Raw genomic sequence first — 19,621 nt, 5'->3', positions numbered from 1 at the left:
TTGCATTCAGCTAAATAGGGCGCCTACGTGGTACAACAGTAGGTAAAAGTTATTTACAAAAGAAATATAGTTATTAATTAAAATTAAAATATTGCGACAATGACATAGGACCCGTGAGCTCAAGTGGCGAATTAAAACCACTTTGGCCGCGATCTCTTCTATCAATCTACGACAATAGGACATTTGACTGTTAAGAAATTCACACCATTAAAATTGTATTTGAATTAAATATTAAAACATACCTAATTACCACGGAAGTAATAGAAAATCCTGTATTAGGTACTGTTTATTTGGCAAAAAAATACGATCAGCTCTATAAAAAGTTTTAATGTTCGAATCCGGATAAGTACAAGTGTATACATAATACATATTATATAATTTACAAAATCCGGGTAGGTCTTCAATGCGCAATTTGCTCATCAGGGCTCAATATATGCAGTACTAAATCGTTTCACCACTAATAATATAGTCTGAGTTTTAAAAAAACAGCATAAAAGTTGTGCGAACGGTTAATTCAAATGTTAACCACAGCGCGAAAGCGAAAGGGGACCCCTTGGCGAAACAAGGCATTCTTCCCGTCTCATTTTGTAGGCGGGAATCGAGCGGGATAGATGATTGAGACGACTCGACCGTCCGTTGGGAACGTTCGAGTTGTGGAAATATTGATTTGAAAAAAAAAAAAAGAACTAAAACGTGACTCCATCTTGGTCGAAGCGATGACATCAGCGAAACTTATGACTTTGACCAACATCGTGATATTCCTGTAAGTTACCTCCGTGTTTGACTAAATATTACTTCTTAAATTGTTACAGAGGCTTCGCATAATTACGAAGATCAAAGTTCAAGTTTAGACATCCAATAATCTTCCATTTTGTTCTAGCAAAACGCAACTAAAAATTGTATAACTGACCTGTTTTCCTCCGGCAACCATTTTGATAGTTATGATCACACACACACAGCGGATAAGATCACAAGCACTTTGTGTATAATATTCTTAAAAGGGGGTAGTTTAAAACCGGCACTTGAGCCGCGTCTGTCTGACGCGGCGCTGTCGTTTGAACTGAACGAAACGATACGAAATAATACGAATGGTTGTGGACGAGCGCGGGGATGAGCAAGCGCCGGTGCGCCCCGACCTCAAGGTCGCGCTTACCTCACTCAAACCAGATGCTGGCAACATTTTATTTTAATAAAATACGAATTTCATTAAACTTATACTTGTGTTTATTGGCTTAAATGGATGAACAAGCTATCAATATTCAAGGGAAATCGCTCACTTATGTAGTCTCTTAGGGCTATCCTATCTTAATTGCGGCAGAAATAGACAAGATCTTAGTGCCAAACTTGATCGAGCTCAGAACATCCGATAAATCAGCTCAAGGGCAGCCGCTTCGGGTGTGAATCTACCAGCAGATCGGAATTTCGTCCGTCGTGAAACTCAGCGGACTGATCAGGCGGGTTGTCGGCAATTTGAAGAAAGTTTCTGTTATCAATAGCACGGTCAAGTCACGACAGGTGGCGCCCGACAAGTGTATAATGAACAACAAATGTTGATAGCACCAGCCGCAGACAATAATACCGCCTACGGTTCCTTTGCTTTTTTTTTCTTTGTACAACAAATCCGATCCGCGTACCATCCACTCACGGTGACGTACATACATAAGTACATGGCAACAGTGAGTGAGATTGTATTTATACGTACGAGTCTGATGTAATTAGTTTATTTTCGTTAAACATCATTTTATTTCTTGGTCAAGGTTAATCGAGAAACTTTCCTTTCTTTTGTTTAGTTACAATGGTAGACGGGCGAGCAGAAAGTAAACACATCGTGGGTTTTGTTACTCGATTACGAATATAAAAGGGTTGTTATTTAAACTCTGTCTAAATGGGGCGCACATTTTTAGCGTACACGGACAAGCATGCTCATAACATGATGGCTAATGCTAGTCTATCTGGGAAGGCCTTAAAAATAAAACAACGTGTTAATGGTTTTCAGTCGAAGTAAGCTTTTGATATAGCATGTTTATTGTTATACTAGCGGCCCGCTCCGGCTCCGCTCGGATCTTTAACAAAAAATTCAATTATATTTGACATTGTATTATTTAAAAAAATAAAAGACCACTTATTGCGGCGTAACTATAATAGTTTTGATTCTATCACTAATAGTTTTTGCAGGGCACGCGATGTAAAGAATATTTAGATATTTTTTTTATACCTTGGGTTACATTATTGGAATTTTAGTAAGGATCCCTAATTTTTTTCAAAAAAGATTATAGCCTATGTCACTCGGGAATAGTGCAGCTTCCAAATAGTGAAAGAACTTTTTCAAATCGGTTCAGTAGTTTCGGAGCCTATTCAATACAAACAAACAAATCTTTCCTCTTTATAATATTAGTATAGAAGTATAGATATGTTTTAAATTAAAATAGTACAAAAACACTGTTTACAAGAAACGTCGGACAATGCGACCATAAATCATAAACACATGATAACAAGTCTAAAGCATCACTTGTACTCCCCCTAACGTTTGACCTTCGGAGAACGACTGCGGTTAATTTGTTGTTTTATTACCACAAGTCGGAATACGCTCGGAATGAACCTGGTGCCACTGCATACTGCTATAGCTTGTCACGTGAATATCTCAGAGTAGACTCGAACATGTTTCATTATTTTATCATTTTCATTATCATGAAATGAATTCACAATTATTATTATTTTTATTGCTTAGATCGGTGGACGAGCTCACAGCCCACCTGGTGTTAAGTGGTTACTGGAGCTCATAGACATTTACAACGCAAATGCGCCAACCACCTTGAGATATAAGTTCTAAGGTCTCAGTGTAGTTACAACGGCTGCCCCACCCTTCAAGCCGAAACGCATTACTGCTTCACGGAAGAAATAGGCGGGGTGGTGATACCTACCCGTGCGGACTTACATGAGATCCTACCACTAGTAATTAAATTTCCTGGCTGAATATTTTAAGTGTCTTCTAAAAAAAGCTATAAACAAAACAACAGTTAAGATTTGCTTATATGGACGTTAGCGAACTAACCTATAGGCACAGCCCACCAAGTTTCTCGTCGGATCTTTTCAGTGGGTCGCGAATCCGATCCGGTGGTACTCTGCGAAGCACCGCTCTTGCTAGGGCCAGTGTTAGCAAATTCTCTGAGGGTTGAGCCCGTGAGCTCATCTACCCGCCCTGGCGTAGCTGGAATAGACCCAGCGAAAAGGTAGGGGAAAAAAAATGGACGTTATGAAATACTTATTATAGAGAGAATTGCGGCTTCTGATCAAATAATGACGTCAATATTCAAGTGCGTGCATTATACAAATTTTACACCAACTTTCGCACTACGGGAAAAGGACAGAGCATCTATAAATCCACACTAACACATCTAAACGCTTATTTTCCAGTAAGTATTTTATTTCAAACTACTGAAACACGGTCACGCATCGCTGTGACTGTCGCTAATTGTATGAAATACAATTTCTTGAATATATTCGCAGGCCAAATGGTACGATGATGGATGATACTATGACAGAAAACTTCAGTCTGAAGTGTGCCGTAAAACAACTGCAATTTTTTATCACAGATTTAGGAACGTATTTTGTTGTATAAATAAATATACACTAAACTTGTGGTTACTGGTGGTAGGACCTCTTGTGAGTCCGCACGGGTAGGTACCACCACCCTGCCTATTTCTGCCGTGAAGCAGTAATGCATTTCGGTTTGAAGCGTGGGGCAGCCGTTGTAACTATACTGAGACCTTAGAACTGATATCTCAAGGTGGGTGGCGCATTTACATCGTAGATGTCTATGGGCACGGGTAGGTACCACCACCCTGCCTATTTCTGCCGTGAAGCAGTAATGCATTTCGGTTTGAAGGGTGGGGCAGCCGTTGTAACTATACTGAGACCTTAGAACTGATATCTCAAGGTGGGTGGCGCATTTACGTCGTAGATGTCTATGGGCTCCAGTAACCACTTAACACCAGGTGGGCTGTGAGCTCGTCCATCCATATAGCAATAAAAAAATATTAAAAAAAAACCTTCAGCCTGAAGTGCCATAAAACAACTGCAATTTTTTATCACAGATTTAGGAACGTATTGTTGTATAAATATGCACTAAATGCCTGCCTGCTTTGTCTGTGTTTGCAATAACAAGATGAAGCTCGAAGGACTAAATTCGGAGAGGACCGATTGTTTGAAGTTCGTTAATTTCGGTTTATTGACATAATGTATACGCCCTCTTACGCCTGGCAGCCGCTAATTACCCAACTGCGACGGGGCAAGGCAAAGCCGCCGTCTCCCGAAACATGTCTTGTCGCATCCCCCGGATTCATTCTGGTGCTTTTGGGACTCTCAAGCACCGGTCACCGTCCGAGCGAACTAACCCCAGCCCACTGAGTTTCTCGCCGGATTTTTTTAGTGGGCCGCGATTCCGATCCGTTGATAGGTTCTGCGAAGCACTGCTCTTGCTAGCGCTAGAGTTAGCAGATTCTCTCTTAGGCTACCACCGAATTTATAGAGGAAAAAAATCGGAGAGGACCGACTGTTTGGAATTCGATTTATTGACCCAATGTATACGCATTAAATGGCGTTTAGTCTAGAAGCCACACGAGGGAACACAATATACACATGCATACACACGCTAATAAATAATAACCCACTTTAGCATTGCCTAATCAGGTAAATACTCATGACGATCTGTCATGGAAACAACATTAGGAATTTTGTATTAGAAAAGTTTTAAAATGTAAAATAAAAACCGGGTTGAATTGAAGAACAGACATCAATCGACTAACCGGTTTTTCCCTGATACGTTATCAACATTTAGTGCTATTAAATAACGTTGTTGTAAAATTTACTTTTAGTATATTTCATTCACTTTAAAAATGGTTTTGTTTTTATTATTATAGCTCTATGGACAAAAGGGATTACGGCTCATCTGATGTTAAGCGATTACCGGAGACCATAGACCGCGACGTGGATTGCCCTTCCAACCATTTATTTAGATAGGAGCCTGGTACTTACCTGGTACCTACCTAGCACCTGGAAGCTGGAGGACGGTACCGTTTTTTAAAACTCAATTTATCTATCATTTATGAACATTAGGCCAAGCTCACTCACGAGTGTTCTAAGAACTGTTCGGAATTTTGGTTATATATATTTAATCAACAAACATAGAACTTAGGAATATACAAACTAACTTGTACTATAGACATAGTATAATGCTCGCTAACTAGATAAGTGTGTCCCACTTTCTTGCTTCCTTCCTTTGACACACATAACATATTGACTACACTATTTACATATTACACAATACATTACATGCATAATTCAGCATGCATTGGTTATGAAATTTAATAAAATTATCAATAGGCATAGGGCAGACAGATATATTTTATGATCGCTTATGGACTTATTTTATGATAGGGTCTTAAGCACACTGTGAGGGTACTTTAATAACTGGAGTTTAATGGAACTTGGTAATAATGATCTCTGGAAAATCACTCAGGATGGAAGGAATAATCTTGAGAAATTTATATTAATTTTACCTAATTCTTAATTTAATTCCCTAGAAATGCAGAAAGGAAGAATTTCTTTAAATTCTACCTGTAAAAGGATTAAATAGAAATATTAAAGATTTGATTTAAAAATAAATATAACAAATCTGACAACACTGATGAAAAATTACAGGGCACCCATAGCTACAAGTACAAAGTTGATTCGAAACTAGCCACATACAAAAATATCACATTAAAATTGGATATCAGGCAAAATATTCTCACACAAATCACATAGGATAAAACAATTTATTAACTAGCACTGAGATAATAATCAAAATGGATCAACATACTTAAAAAAACACATCAAACTATAGGTAATCAAACGTAATATATTACTTGGACCACAATCTTTAACAAACACTACATTAATCATTGTTGTATGTAAAATTCTACATTCAAATTACAAGCAAAACTTAGAATCAACTAACCAAACTATTATCATTTGATCCAAGATCTAGAGCATGGGTTATGTAATTGAGAATCTGAAAATATAAGGATTTTTAATGTTTATTTTTTATAATTGTCAACACACACTATACAATTTCTTAATCTTTAGTTCTTAATGGTATCAGTATTCAAATAAATTTAAAAGTGGACCGAACTTTATTTTTTAAAATTTAATTGCATACAAAATGATTCAATTATCAGCACATGTGAAATTTTCAGCAATAGTCATCAATTTTTTATGGAAAAAAATTAAAGTAACTATTCTAGAGTTTAGTACAAATTGAGACAGCGTTCATTCAAAAAATAACTTAGCTCACACTAAAAAACATACGAACATTGGTATTTTTCATGAATAGATATATTTTTGATAAGACCTTTACTGTATCTTGGGTTTCAGATTTTCAAAGATATTGTTTGGAGAGACCATTTAATATGGTAAGAAACATACAAGTTGTTACTTGTGAGGAACATATACCTTTTTGTTTTAATCTGTATTTAATTAATCTGCTGTGCTGCTTCTAGTGAGAACAGTCTTTCAACTTAATATTCATCATGGCTAGGTAGGTTCATAGGTGCAATAACAAGATATTATATCGTTTAAGGCAGCTGCGATAAAACTCCGGTTCATTTTGGTAATTAATCAATCAGTTTTTCTACATATTTTTTCAGTAGTTAATCCCATTTGCTCATTAAGCTTCAAATACATTATGGGCCTTTTCTATTGAGAGCAATAAAAAGAAGTTTGCCACATGCAAACAGGTTCTATATAGTAGATGCCGCTATAGCATTTACCTATAGGTAAAATAGCATAGACTATTATCAGATAGCATTTTTGTATATTCCAATTCAGTTCAATCATCAATTCACAGAATTATGTTCTTGTTTTGGAAGTATCAGACAAATGGTAAAAATATAAATGCTTAAATTGTTTGGCAAAATAAAAACTTTCAAAGCCGTACTTCTTCCAAGGAATATACAATTCAAATTTCGGTAAATATATGTAGAAATATTTTGCAGCTGTTTAAATTTAAATGGTCTGATGAAAAATTGAGGAGTCTCTTTCCTCTCCCATCCTCAAAACAACATCCTCAACAAAACTTTGTATGAGAAAAATGAAATTAGAAATTATTTTAAACTCAGTTTTTTATATATCCCTCTTTAAGTTCAATTACTTTATTGGTTTGGTAATAATTAGTAATAACTTTAACTAGTTTTAAGTGGTACCCTCTCATGGGTGCCTTTAATTTATTAACTCTTGTGACCTGTTGCTATTTATGATGACTCATATGCTCAAATGTGTCACAATGTGCCATTACATATAAAAAAAATGTACTGGTCGTTTTCAACATCTAAAGTTTAATGTAGAACTTATCTTTATTATAGACAACCTGATTACAATTTCAATAAAAATGAGATGTCTTAGTTAATGTGTTTTTGTAGGTGACACTTTTAAAATTGTTATTCTAATATCATGAAACAGTTTATTATATTTTTACAATTTTATAATTATTACAGAATTAATTATTTGGCATACAATTGTACTGGGTACATTTTAAGTTTGAATTAAAAACGTCCTATACATTTCTCTAATTACTTAAGTCTTTCGATTCATGTACAATTTGTTATAGAATTTGCTGTCTCATAAAAGTTTAATTCATAGGTTTTTCATAATATTGAAATTCAAACTTAACTGGATGTTTGCATAATCAATGACAACTCGGTGTGCTGTTTCGTAACATTAATTGAATTAATAAGATGTACTCACTGATTTCGGCATGTTGGCTATGGATCACTATCTGCAAATACGAAAACGAGACATAAAATAGTGTTATCTTGTAAATTGCATAAAGTTGAATTGGATTTGGGGAATTGTTTTCGCGCTCTTCACTAACTTTTAACAATATTTTAAGCTTATAAACTTTAGGCTGTCGCTACTATATTACGTATTACCAGCAAGATTACGAGATTTTCCACTAAATAATCATATTCGCGCTATGACAATATCAAGTAGTCACCGGGTATGCCACAGCGGATAAGCTTAATAATATAGTCATCACGAATACTTCAATTTCAAATTATTAATATTAAGATTTATTGTTTATAACCAGATTGATGGCTTTTCAGTACTTACCCGGTATAAACAAGAATATCACCTAATAATCCACATAAGTAGCACAACACACATAAAGAATGCACACACCCTACGGCCACAAAAATATCGCGGTGTGACAACGACAACTGCTTGCGTGACGTGGTAGCACACATTGCCATAGTTTGAGCTAAAATACTATGAAATTTTCAGAAACTTATTTAAGGGTAAAAACTCTTTAAAGAATTACATTTTTTTTTTAATGCGTAGAGACTCAAAACTCAGGCTAGAAAGAAAAAATCATAACATTCACAATTTAATTTACTTTTTAAAATTATGGTGATGACATGTTAACAAAAAAATTCTGCTAAAAAGTTGTTCTAAGTTAGAGCAAATATAGGTAACATTTTAACGGTCGAAAGAAACACGACTTGTTTGGCGGGAACACAAGAAGCGAAGTTTAAATTTGTTGTTTTAGTACATATTTCCTTCGTTTTTCGCGGGTCGACTAAATTATAATTATTACCTTTACCATTTTTAAGTTCGCACTTTTTTATAATATAAAATTTTCAAAAACTAAAATTGTGATTAATCCATGTTATGGTTTTAAATTATGTAGTGCTTGTTCAGGCTTAAACTTGTTATAATCATAGATCATTATTTACCGATTACCACGTAAAAGTTTATAAATGTGAGAAAATGGCAGAAAGTTGCTGAACACTGACATTAATTCATTTCATTTGATCCTAGTTCAGTACAGTTTCAGATTAAATTTTTTTCTTGCCGCTCGAAATCATTTTATTTATTTTCAGTGGCAGAGTATTCTTATTTTTTTTCCCACCTAAGCTGATAGCCTTGAGAGGCTATGTCAGCGGAACCTTTACTAATAGGTGAGCTCACGGGGCTCAAACCTGACTACGTTACTAACACGAACCCTAGCAAGAACCGTGCTTCGCAGAATCTACCACCGGATCGGAAACGCGACCCACTGAGAAGATCCGGCGAGAAACTCAGTGGGCTGTGTGGAACGATGACCGGTGCTTGAGGTACCTAAAAGCACCGTTAGTGCAAGGGCGGATCCAGCTTTGGTGCCAGGAGGGGGTCACATAGTCATGGTCAAGTCAAGAACTTATAATTTAATTTTGATAACAATAGATACAAGTAAAAAGTAGTATTTTATTAATGTACGTAAGTACTGTACTTAAAAATATTTATTCTTTATTGTACACTTGAAAAACTTAACGCATAATGACTTGTACCTACATATACACGTACATATTGTCATCTTCTCTTGAAGACATCCAGAGAAGCACTATCACGCCCATTTATATTCCATAACCGTGGTGAATGGTTTGTCATAACAGCTAAAGGTATGTCGAGGGGTATGACGCAAAACTCCGCAAAGGTACGACAAGGGTTTCCAACAAACAAAATAGAAACAGACAAAATACATATTTAAATAACAAAATCAATTTTTCTTTTACGTCTTCTCCCGAAACGCGTTATTACGTCATTTACGTCAATGGGTACGTTTTTATGAACGTGGAGAAGTGCCAGTCCGGTTAGGCGATCTTCAACCATTGAAGATCTTAGCCACGATTTAAGTCTGCGCAACGTAGAGAAAGACCTAGACGTTACGTAGTCGACAAGCGCGCGCGAGTGTGGCGCGGTAAAATTCAAATTTTCGATGCGTTCGTTCCCAAACATTTGCTATCATACAAAGTTATTATATTATATTAAATTAATTAAGGAGCAATATAAGGAGCAACAATATATTGTGTCCTAAAATCATTATGTTCAATATGTGGTCCACCTATGGACCAGCTCAGGGGGGGGTCATGACCCCCATGACCCCCCCCTGGATCCGCCTTTGCGTTAGTGGATCGGGAGGATCCGAAATGACGTGTTTGGGGCGACGTCGACTGCTTTCCATTCTTTCCGCAGGATCGGAAATGTAGTGGCAGAGTATGTTTTATAAATGAGAACTGAAAATTTTATTTAATCGACGTTGGCACCAAAAGATCAATAAAAAAATCGAATGCATATAAATAAAAAAAAGTGTGTGTGTCCGCTCCGACGCACGACTGGAGTTTACTGGATATAAAAAATTAAACGAAACAATACGAGAAATAGTTCTATATTACGACAACACGATACACTACAGATTATTAACAAATTAACGAGACACAAAACAAACGACTAACAAATATATGAAAATACAATAATGAGAGAAACGCGCGATCAGTACGAGGCTTTGTGGCGGACTGCCGGCGCAGCAGCCCGGCGTCACCTGCGATAACGCGGCCGCGCGTTGGCTCCTGATTGGCGCGCGCACGCATCACGCAATCAGGAGCCAATCAGGCGCATAACGCATTTCGTGTGACATGCTAGTACGATTTTGGTCCCCATCATTTTCATACCCCGGGCCTATATATGTAAATCGATTCTAAAGGAGTAAACTCCAAAAATGGTGCGTGTACAACTTGGTGCACGCGAAAGAAGTGAAACTTCTTTTGGGGTGTGTAGTATTGTGGTTTTCTGTATTTTTCATCCTTGAATTAAATTTCTCTTGTAATGCTGTGTTAAGAGAAATGACCTCTGCACCATATATATTTTAAATGATATTTAGAAAAACATTTATTTTCTAAAGCCTTCATTAAAAATAAAATATAAGATAGTTAATATGCTACTGCCATCTACAGGAGCAATGGGAAACCAATAACAAGCCATGTAATGGCCGAGGCTGAGTCGAGTGGTTCGCGAGACGTTCTGTCTATTTTCTCACTCTCGCTCTTCTTAAATTGTGTCTTTTCTCTCTAGCCGTAACGAATTTGTAAGCGAGTAATTTTTTTTTATTGCCCTTGTAGGCAGACGAGCATACCTGATGGTGAGCGGTTACCGTTGCCCATGGAGTTCAGCAATGCTAGGGGTAGAACCAAGCCACTGCCTACCGAAAATTTTACTCTCAACTTGACTTATAAAAATGTGACTAGTGACAATGAAATTTTTGTTATTCGAGTAAATAAAGCTGCGACTGCCTTATGGACTACGCCCCCTTGGCTTTATCTGGGTCTTAGTCGTACATTTTTCAAATTTAAACTTTTTAACCTAACAGTTGAGAAAACCTAACACTACTTAGTAATAATTGACGATAATCTCCATAAACTAATAAAAAAATCTAATGTTGGGAATTTTGGCGGGAACGCGAGGAGTGGGGCTGTGTGATTTGTTTTATTTTGTCTATTTAGTGTTTCTTCAGGTTTAAATGTTAACGGTAGTTTATTAACTGTTTAGTATCTGTGAAAGTGCACAAATGTGGGAAAATGAAACAAAGACGCTGAATGTAACTTCTCGGGATCCTCCAAAAAGTCCACTGAAAAAGTCTTAGTAAATGACCACCATTTTACAGAGATTATATTTCATCCCATATCATCTCATTTGTTGGAGTTAAGTTCATATTCATACTTACATGTGTCACATGTAAGGTTACAGATTTCGAATATTGGAATTATTTTATATGTTTAAAACAAATAATTGTCTTCTCGTCAGTGAAGACAATGACTTCTCATCTAGACACGGTCAGAGCAACATCTAAGAGTTTTATAAAAATATAAAATATTATAATGGTGTAATAGTGTACAAAGTATTTGCAATATAATTATAATAAAGCAAAGTGTTTTTAAATAGCCCCTCAACCTACAGAAACCAGTCCCCTCAAATATAGCCGTACAACATCATTTCATTTCAATTCATTTCGTTTTCATTGCATTTCATTTCGTTTTTATTTCATTTCATGCCATGTTTCATATTAATCAACTTTATTTCATCCCATATCTTATCTTTTCGTATCATCTCATTTCATTTTATAACAGTAATTTTCTTATATAAAAAGTTTTCATTAAAATGAAAATAAGACTTGACCTAAAGATCTTCGTTACCAGGTCATAAAATCCCTTAAAAAAATTAGGCTTGAGACAGCTGACAACTTGAAGTATGACACTTCGTTGATTGTTATGTGTAGCATAAGTGTAGGTAGGTACGGTATGTACATACCTATTGTTGTTATTTTTGTGGAAAGTGGTAATGCAATATTTTTCCTGATTCAGAATCATTAGAACTCGACTTCTTGTATCAAATATACTGTAAATTAAATGATGTATAAACATAGTAAAAATAGAAAAAAATCAAAAATGATTTATTAATGAATCCCGCTCATTCTGTAAGTAAATTAATCGAACCCGAACTCATATTGGAAAACAATGGTTCTCTCTCCGTTTCGACGATTATTGCACTGGGGTCCCATATCGGTTTTAGGTACGTAAATATGTTTTCTTTACATTTAATAGATTTTGTACGTGCCAACTAGTTAGAAAATAACCAAACTGCTGCTTTGACCGGTCATAAACATAATTTTAATAGCGTAAATGAGCCGACGATCAGATGATCCCACAGTTCATGAGGTAATTAATCTTTAGCGGTTTCTGGATCGTAGGTGCACCATATTCTGGATTCCGTTACCTTCATTAGGTCGTAACCTTAATTGTTTCATTTCGCTGTAAAAATAGGCAAAACTTGCAGACAGGTCCATGTGGGTTCACAACATTCAACTAATATTTATGATAAGAATTAGGAGATAACTAATGTTAGTAAGGAAGAGGATACTGATGCAGATTAATTACTGCTCAGAAGACAGCAAATTATAAAACTTTCAAAAATAATGTCATATTGCCACAATAGAGTTTATAAAAGTAGTAGAACAAAATAAAACCTGAGATTTCATTGAAAGCACTAGTTGCATGTTTCTGACTAAAACTTATCCTTTAACAATCACTTGTTATAGCCAAAGGACAATATTTTGAATTCTCTAAATCTTTCAGGTATAATAAAATTAATAACATGGGCCATGGTCCACATGCTGGGAATGTGGTGGCCCCCTCAAACTTCATTCTATGCATCGCTTCATGCAGCAATGTTCCTGTCATTTGCTGCGGGAACATTATATTATTTCTTGCAATCATTACTTGAGGGACCTGGGTTCGTGCCTTTGGGATGGCAGCCTGTAAGTATAGACTGTTAATCTTATGGTGTTGTTTTCACTTTTCGCTATCTATATTACAGACACCTATGTAATGTGCTGTTACCATGATTTTCACATGTAATGAGTTTCCAATATTCTCGCCCTGTGTCACAAGAGCCATGATCACAGGTAGATTGAAGACTGCAGGTAGGATGTTTAGAGCAGACAAATCAGTCTACCTTCGTTCCAGTGGTTTTACTACCGCATTTAGATTCTGCACATGGTTGGTTCTAATCAAACTCATTTTAATGTTTCCAGGACAAAGAAGAGGATGCCCAATATCTACAATTTTGCACAATTTGTAAAGGATACAAGGCTCCACGGTCACACCACTGTAGGAAATGTAAGTTCTAACATACACAAATCAAGTGACATTGAAATCACAAAAAAAAATTATTAACTCACCCACTGATATGATTTTGTTGGTGTCAATTATGAGACAAGGTGACTTTCCAATATAAGTGAAGCTCTTGAAATGGTTATTCTAATGATTAGACGTCAACTTGTAGGTCATGATCATGCAGGCTACAATGTGTTCTATTGGATTCCAGCCTCCTTTTGATTTTTAATAAAAAACTATAAAGATAATCTGGAATAATAATGCAAGGTTTATGAAAATTTGTACAGGTGGCTTGTGCGTTTTGAAGATGGACCATCATTGCCCGTGGATAAATTGTTGCGTTGGTCACGCTAACCATGGGTATTTCACTACTTTTCTAATGTTTGCAGTTCTTGGCTGCTTCCATGCCTCTGTAGTAAGTGGTTTCCTATAATTATAGTTAATAGTACTTGGGTTTCATAAATATTATTTTGAGGTACTTTTATCACATTGTGGTTAACATGCCATCGCATCAAGTATCATTCCATTAACTTAGAAAATGTTGATGTACAATTATTGTTCTTCAAAAGAATTGCACAATTCATCCCAACTATGCACTCACTAAAGAATAGCATTTATTTTTCAATACAATAGAAGTAATTACAAAATTAGTTTTCAATAAACTTAAAATAAATAGTTTTGACTAACCTTAGTTTACAATACAAAGTGTTCCGCATGGACTTTCAAAAGTTCTTAGTAATTTGTGTTTAATAAATATCTTAACAGGTATTATCCATTTGTATGTATCATGCGATAAATCGGATATGGTACATCCACCACGGCTCCGGTGACGAGCCCATGATCTACGTCACTTTGACTACTTTACTGCTGACCCTACTCTCAATAGGGATGGCTGTTGGTGTAGTACTCGCTGTTGGTACATTACTTTATTTGCAGGTACGTGTATAATTTACAATTTAGAAATATATACACATTAAAAATACGTAGTTACATATTTTTAAGCTTCCAAACATCTAAATAAGATGCCTGATGTATTTTTATTTATTTATTTATTTATGTACACACAGAAAAAAAGACATAATACAGAGTAATAGGAAAATTATGTACAAAGGCACTGCTTATTTCTTTAAGAAATCTCTTCCAGCAGACCTGCGAGAGGATAATGAGAATAATAATAAAAAGTGATGAGTGTGTGTAGAACAAATAACACATAACTAAAATAACAAATACAACATGAGAATTATAGTAATGCACATACACATAGCAAATATTATAAGTAACACAGTAACACTCGTATATATGAAGAGTACAGAACCATGATCATTCGGTTGATGAGATATAAAATTGTTTGACCTGATGTATTGGTATACATACCATTGTGCCAGAGAGAGAAGTTCTGTATGTATAGTATTTTATTCAAGGGTACCTGATACATTCACAAAGACTTCCAAAATGTAATGTAGTAAAAAAATTATGTAAGCACAATAATTAACTAGGTATAATAGCCGGCAAACTTCTTGAGCATTTGTTGACGTAGTGGGGGTAAGTTCGCGCATGGTACACTCACGTGCAAAAACATTATTTACTCTGCGTCATAATGCAATTAAATTATTAAAATCAACATAATAAAATATGTATTTATTTATATATTTATTAGAACATCAACAAAAAATATAGGTTAATAATTTAATCTTGGGGTAAAATAGATATTCCTTCTTTTAAATCAAAACTAGAGCTGTTACCAGGTCTTGGTTCAGTTGAAGCGAAGCTAGTATTTGTAAATTTTTTTTCGTTATCATAATCTTGACCATCATCATCATCACTGATTTCATCACCCGAGTCGCTATCATCGTGATGAGTCGACATAGGGCTCATCGGTGTAGTTTACACCTTGGTCGGTTCGGTTTTCCTTCTTGTCTATAATTCATTATTTTTTGAAGATATTCGATTCGTAGTAATCGAATGTAACTTTTTTCAATTAAGTACCAGATTCCGATTATTTTCTGTTTTTATTTTCCATCTGAAGCCTAGCTCTTTCATAATTCGTCGTAAACTACATTCCGAGTCATTAAAATTTATATCTTCTTTAAATTTTTCGAAGCCTTTCTACGGTACGGAGTTTCTCTGCTTGTTATGTAGTTATTATGATTACATCTTTTTATTACAGATTGAACGAAACTATCCATTCCGGTAACTTTCTTCTTCCCTGATCTTTTCTTACCCGGAGTCCGAAACACGGCGAGCAAGCCAGAGCCTTTAGCTTCGTTATTAATGCACCTAACAGTACTCACTGATGTTTTTGTTGCTTCCGAAGTCTGTTTTACTTTTTCCATATCATTCTTCCCCTGTTTTATAATGAAGCAATATACGTCGTACACATTTTTTCTACCCTTTCTTTTGAATACTACACCAGTTTGTCGCGGCATAGTGTATTTTTTATAAAAAATCAACAAACATTCAACAAATAGCAATGGCAACAAAGTCAACAAGCAATTATAACAAATAACTTAACGATTAATAACGATAGACTTTTCACTGTACGCAAGCGTACTTTTGGGAGCAAGCGGAAAGAGGGTGAGGTGCGGGGCGCAAGGTTCGAATGATCCACCAATAACGCGCTCGATACGATTTCCCCTGCCGTCGCGCCTCACCCTCACCACCAAAGTGATCTAAAATTCGGTTCTGCGCAGTCAAGGTCATTTGCTCAAGAAGTTTGCCGGTAACTATACTTTATTATATAATTTGAATGTAATTAAAAAGATGAAGATATATGCCATTATGAAGTAGGTAATAACTTAAATGCTAACTCAGGTTATTAGTGTTAATTAGTTTGAAGTCGTCGTGGCCTAAAGGATAAGATGTCCGGTGCATTCGTATGTAGCGATGCACCGGTGTTCAAATCCCGGAGGCGGGTACCAATTTTTCTAATGAAATCCGTACTCAACAAATGTTCACGATTGACTTCCACGGTGAAGGAATAACATCGTGTAATAAAAATCAAACCTGCAAAATTATAATTTGCGTAATCACTGGTGGTAGGACCTCTTGGGAGTCCACACGGGTAGGTACCACCACCCCGCCTATTTCCGCCGTGAAGCAGTAGTGCGTTTCGGTTCGAACGGTGGGGTAGCCGTTGTAACTATACTGAGATCTTAGAACTTATATCTCGAGGTGAGTGGCGCATTTACGTAGTAGATATCTATGGGCTCCAGTAACCACTCAACACCAGGTGGGCCGTGAGCTCGTCCACCCATCTAAGCAATAAATAAAAGTACCCGCGTTGTGTTTCATGGGCTTGTCCGCCAATAAAGTGTACAATGAAAAACATCTTTAAACATTTTTTTATTGCCTTTGTTGGCAGACGAGCATACGGACCAACTGATGGTAAGTGGTTGGTGTTGTGTTGTTCACGGTCATCGACAATGACTTCAGTATTTTTTCATTTCAGATTCGAGGCATACTTCGTAATCAGACCACGATCGAGGACTGGATCATGGAAAAAGCTGCAGGTAGACGAGAAGAACAGGGTCTGCCTCCGTTCGTGTTCCCTTACGACGTGGGCTGGAAGAGGAATATAGCTTCGGTGCTGTCTCGGAGTAGAGGGGATGGAATCCGGTGGCCCTTGAAGGATGGCTGTGGCCAGTATGATCTGACCGTAAGTGTTCAACGAGGTTATAATTAGGCATGGTAGGGCACTGGGTCAGATTTAGCAATAACTGTATCGTATGTACTGCGGGCAGGTTGAGGGTCGTCCAGAGGAAAGCTTATCTAGAGATATTTGTATTGGTAAAAACTTTTATTATTTGGTGAAGTAAAAAGCGAATAGTTTCATGTGGGGAGAGTCAGTGAACTAGGGATAGCAGCCGCGTATTCAATAGTATTTAATAAGCTTTTAGAGCCGTTCAATAAATATATGAGTCGACAGTCCATGGGTAAGTGCTCACCAGGCCTCGGGGAGCTGTAGAAGCAGCAACACCTAGTTTGATATCAGACGTGCCGTCGTACGTAGGTGGATAGCTTAGGTCAGTAGTGCTCTTAACTGGTTTTACTGGTGGTAGGATCTCTTGTGTATCCGCGCGGGTAGGTACCACCACCCTGCCTGTTTTTGCCGTGAAGCAGTAATGCAGCTTTGTAGGCAGGGGCTTGGCTCTACCCCTGGCATTGCTGAAGTCCATGGGCGACGGTAACCACTCAATAACGGGTGGCCCGTGCGATCGTTTGCCTACAAGGGCAATAAAAAAATGCGTTTCGGTTTGAAGGGTGGGGCAGCCGTTGTAACTATACTTGAGACCTTAGAACTTATATCTCAAGGTGGGCGGCGCATTTACGTTGTAGATGTCTATGGGCTCCAGTAACTACTTAACACCAGGTTGGCTGTGAGCTCGTCCACCCATCTAAGCAATAAAAATAACCGTCACTGACTGGCAGCGCGAGCAGCAGGCGCAGAAGGCGGACAAGCGCGTGCGGGCGCGCCTGTACGTGTGCCGCGCGGCCTACTCCGGGCGCTGGTGTCCGCTGGCGCAGCACCCCCGCGCCGCGCTGGCGCCGCCCTGCACGGACGAGCCGCGCCTGCCGCTGGCGCCGGGCGACGCGCTGCGGGCCACGCGCCACCGCCGCCACTGGCTGTTCGGCGAGCGGCTGGCGGGCGCCGGCGGGGGCGAGGGCGGGGCGCGGGGGCCGCGGGGCTGGTTCCCGCGCAACTGCGTGCTGCCCGAGCGCGACCCCGCCAAAGCCAAGCCCAACTAGCGAGCCCCCCCCAATATCCCTCCCCCCGCGAGTCCGCCGCCGTATATTTTGTGCAACGTCGAAAAATCTCGACACCTTGTTACAAAACTACTAAATAAATTTAGTTATACAGTAAAACCTATTTAATCGCGGCGTATATGCTCCATAAATATGCCGCAAATACAGTGAATACGGAATGGTAATGTTTATGGGATTGTAGGGTATACGTTCCTAGGTGACAAAAAACTTTTATTTTCAGCTTAAGCGGTAACACAGGTTTATTTTGTGTCGAAACTCGGTTCTCATTTTGTTTAGTTGACATTATAAATTAGTAAAAGAGCGGCAGAGACTCACATCACTATTTTTGTAACGAATGTGAAAGACGAAACAATAAAACACGCAAAGCGGCTTTTAGTGTTTGTCATAGAAAATTGCATTGTATTGCAATTGCAGCATTATTTGAAAAGATACTTTATTCATTGTGTAATAAGATTTCTTTCATTCTGTTTGTTTATATTCTCAAAAATAACGTTCGCGGTGAAGCCGGCTCACTCGGCGATATCATCAACATATCAAATCAACAACATACTTTATTCAAGATTGTAATAAGATCTATTTTCCTTTTTTTTTAATCCATTTATTAATATGTATGTACTTGTTAGATCCGCGAATAAAGAATTTTTTTGCCGTGAATATAGGAATTGGGTCGCATTTTTTTAATCCACGAATGAAGGAAGCGCGCATAAGGTGCTTTTACTGTACAACAAGTGGGGAATCAACAAAGAACTTTTAACACGAATTTATTTGAGAACTTGACTAATTTTTTTTTTAAATAAGCTTTTTTTAGTCGAGAAATAATTGTGAAAGTCTTAAATTATAATTTTATTTGCTTTTAATATATGGAAAGTGGGAGTGAAAACTAATCGTTTTTGCTTCACGATTTTCAATGAATATACCGAATTTACAAGTGACAAATGCATTTAATTATATACAAATAATATACATTTTATTTATTTTAATGCGCTTTAAATATTTTATGAAACAACAAATTGACTAAGAAAGTGTACGTAGTGACTGTCTATTATTGTATAGTAAGTATAAATGTGGAACAAAGATTTTACTTAATTAAATTATTGAAAAGAGTTGTCTTTTTTTTAATATATCTGAGGCTAACAGTGGGATTGCAGCGGTCCAGGGGCTCGCTACTGTGCGCGATTAGCCGGTTTGTTCGTCTGTCGAGACAAAAACATAGGACCTTGTGTTTATTGCGAGTTTTTTAACGTTCTCGATAGCGTAAAAGTTAACTCAAATTTGTATGGAGTTGGAACGTTTGCGTACGTTTGCCGCTAGGGGCGCTGTTTCAATTGCATACG

The 19,621-nt window shown here is 37.1% G+C and overlaps 2 protein-coding genes and 1 long non-coding RNA gene across 5 annotated transcripts in view; 2 read left to right on the top strand and 1 right to left on the bottom strand.

Annotated features, from left to right (window-relative positions):
* The window catches only part of LOC101741026 (moesin/ezrin/radixin homolog 1), a 70,855-nt gene extending 62,471 nt beyond the window's left edge, over positions 1–8,384 (bottom strand). Inside the window, exons 1-3 of one of the 3 annotated variants that reach the window (XM_062670252.1) lie at positions 8,149–8,242; positions 7,783–7,813; positions 5,999–6,052 (exon numbers count right to left, since the gene is read on the bottom strand). In XM_062670252.1, coding sequence (XP_062526236.1) covers positions 5,999–6,052; positions 7,783–7,794 — 66 coding nt within the window. In that variant the 5' untranslated portion in view covers positions 7,795–7,813; positions 8,149–8,242. Of the gene's footprint in view, positions 1–910; positions 1,128–5,998; positions 6,053–7,782; positions 7,814–8,148 lie in introns of those variants that run through there. The other 2 variants (XM_004931148.5, XM_004931147.5) reach the window with 2 other exon arrangements.
* On the top strand, positions 583–1,215 carry LOC134199412 (uncharacterized). The gene is made up of 2 exons (XR_009973901.1): positions 583–763; positions 881–1,215. It is a non-coding gene; the product is annotated as an uncharacterized LOC134199412 (long non-coding RNA).
* A 3,720-nt stretch (positions 8,385–12,104) lies between the features above and the next one.
* Positions 12,105–19,390, top strand: LOC101738410 (palmitoyltransferase ZDHHC6). Its single transcript, XM_012694680.4, has 7 exons — positions 12,105–12,420; positions 12,984–13,165; positions 13,442–13,526; positions 13,811–13,938; positions 14,289–14,459; positions 16,972–17,178; positions 17,952–19,390. Exons 1-7 carry the CDS (start codon positions 12,366–12,368, stop codon positions 18,267–18,269), a joined length of 1,146 nt encoding a protein of 381 aa, XP_012550134.2. The 5' UTR covers positions 12,105–12,365; the 3' UTR covers positions 18,270–19,390.
* Positions 19,391–19,621: the final 231 nt, after the last annotated feature.

This window comes from Bombyx mori, chromosome 9, assembly GCF_030269925.1.
Source record: "Bombyx mori chromosome 9, ASM3026992v2".
Classification (NCBI taxonomy): Eukaryota; Metazoa; Arthropoda; class Insecta; order Lepidoptera; family Bombycidae; genus Bombyx; species Bombyx mori.
This window is presented reverse-complemented; position numbering and strand designations above follow the sequence as displayed.

Excerpts from the sequence above, each read along its gene's own strand:
- LOC101738410 (XM_012694680.4), top strand. The coding sequence starts at position 12,366 with ATGGTTCTCTCTCCGTTTCGACGATTATTGCACTGGGGTCCCATATCG. Across the intron at positions 12,421-12,983 it reads GGGTCCCATATCGGTTTTAG|GTATAATAAAATTAATAACA; the intron begins GTACGTAAATAT and ends TAAATCTTTCAG. Across the intron at positions 13,166-13,441 it reads TGCCTTTGGGATGGCAGCCT|GACAAAGAAGAGGATGCCCA; the intron begins GTAAGTATAGAC and ends TAATGTTTCCAG.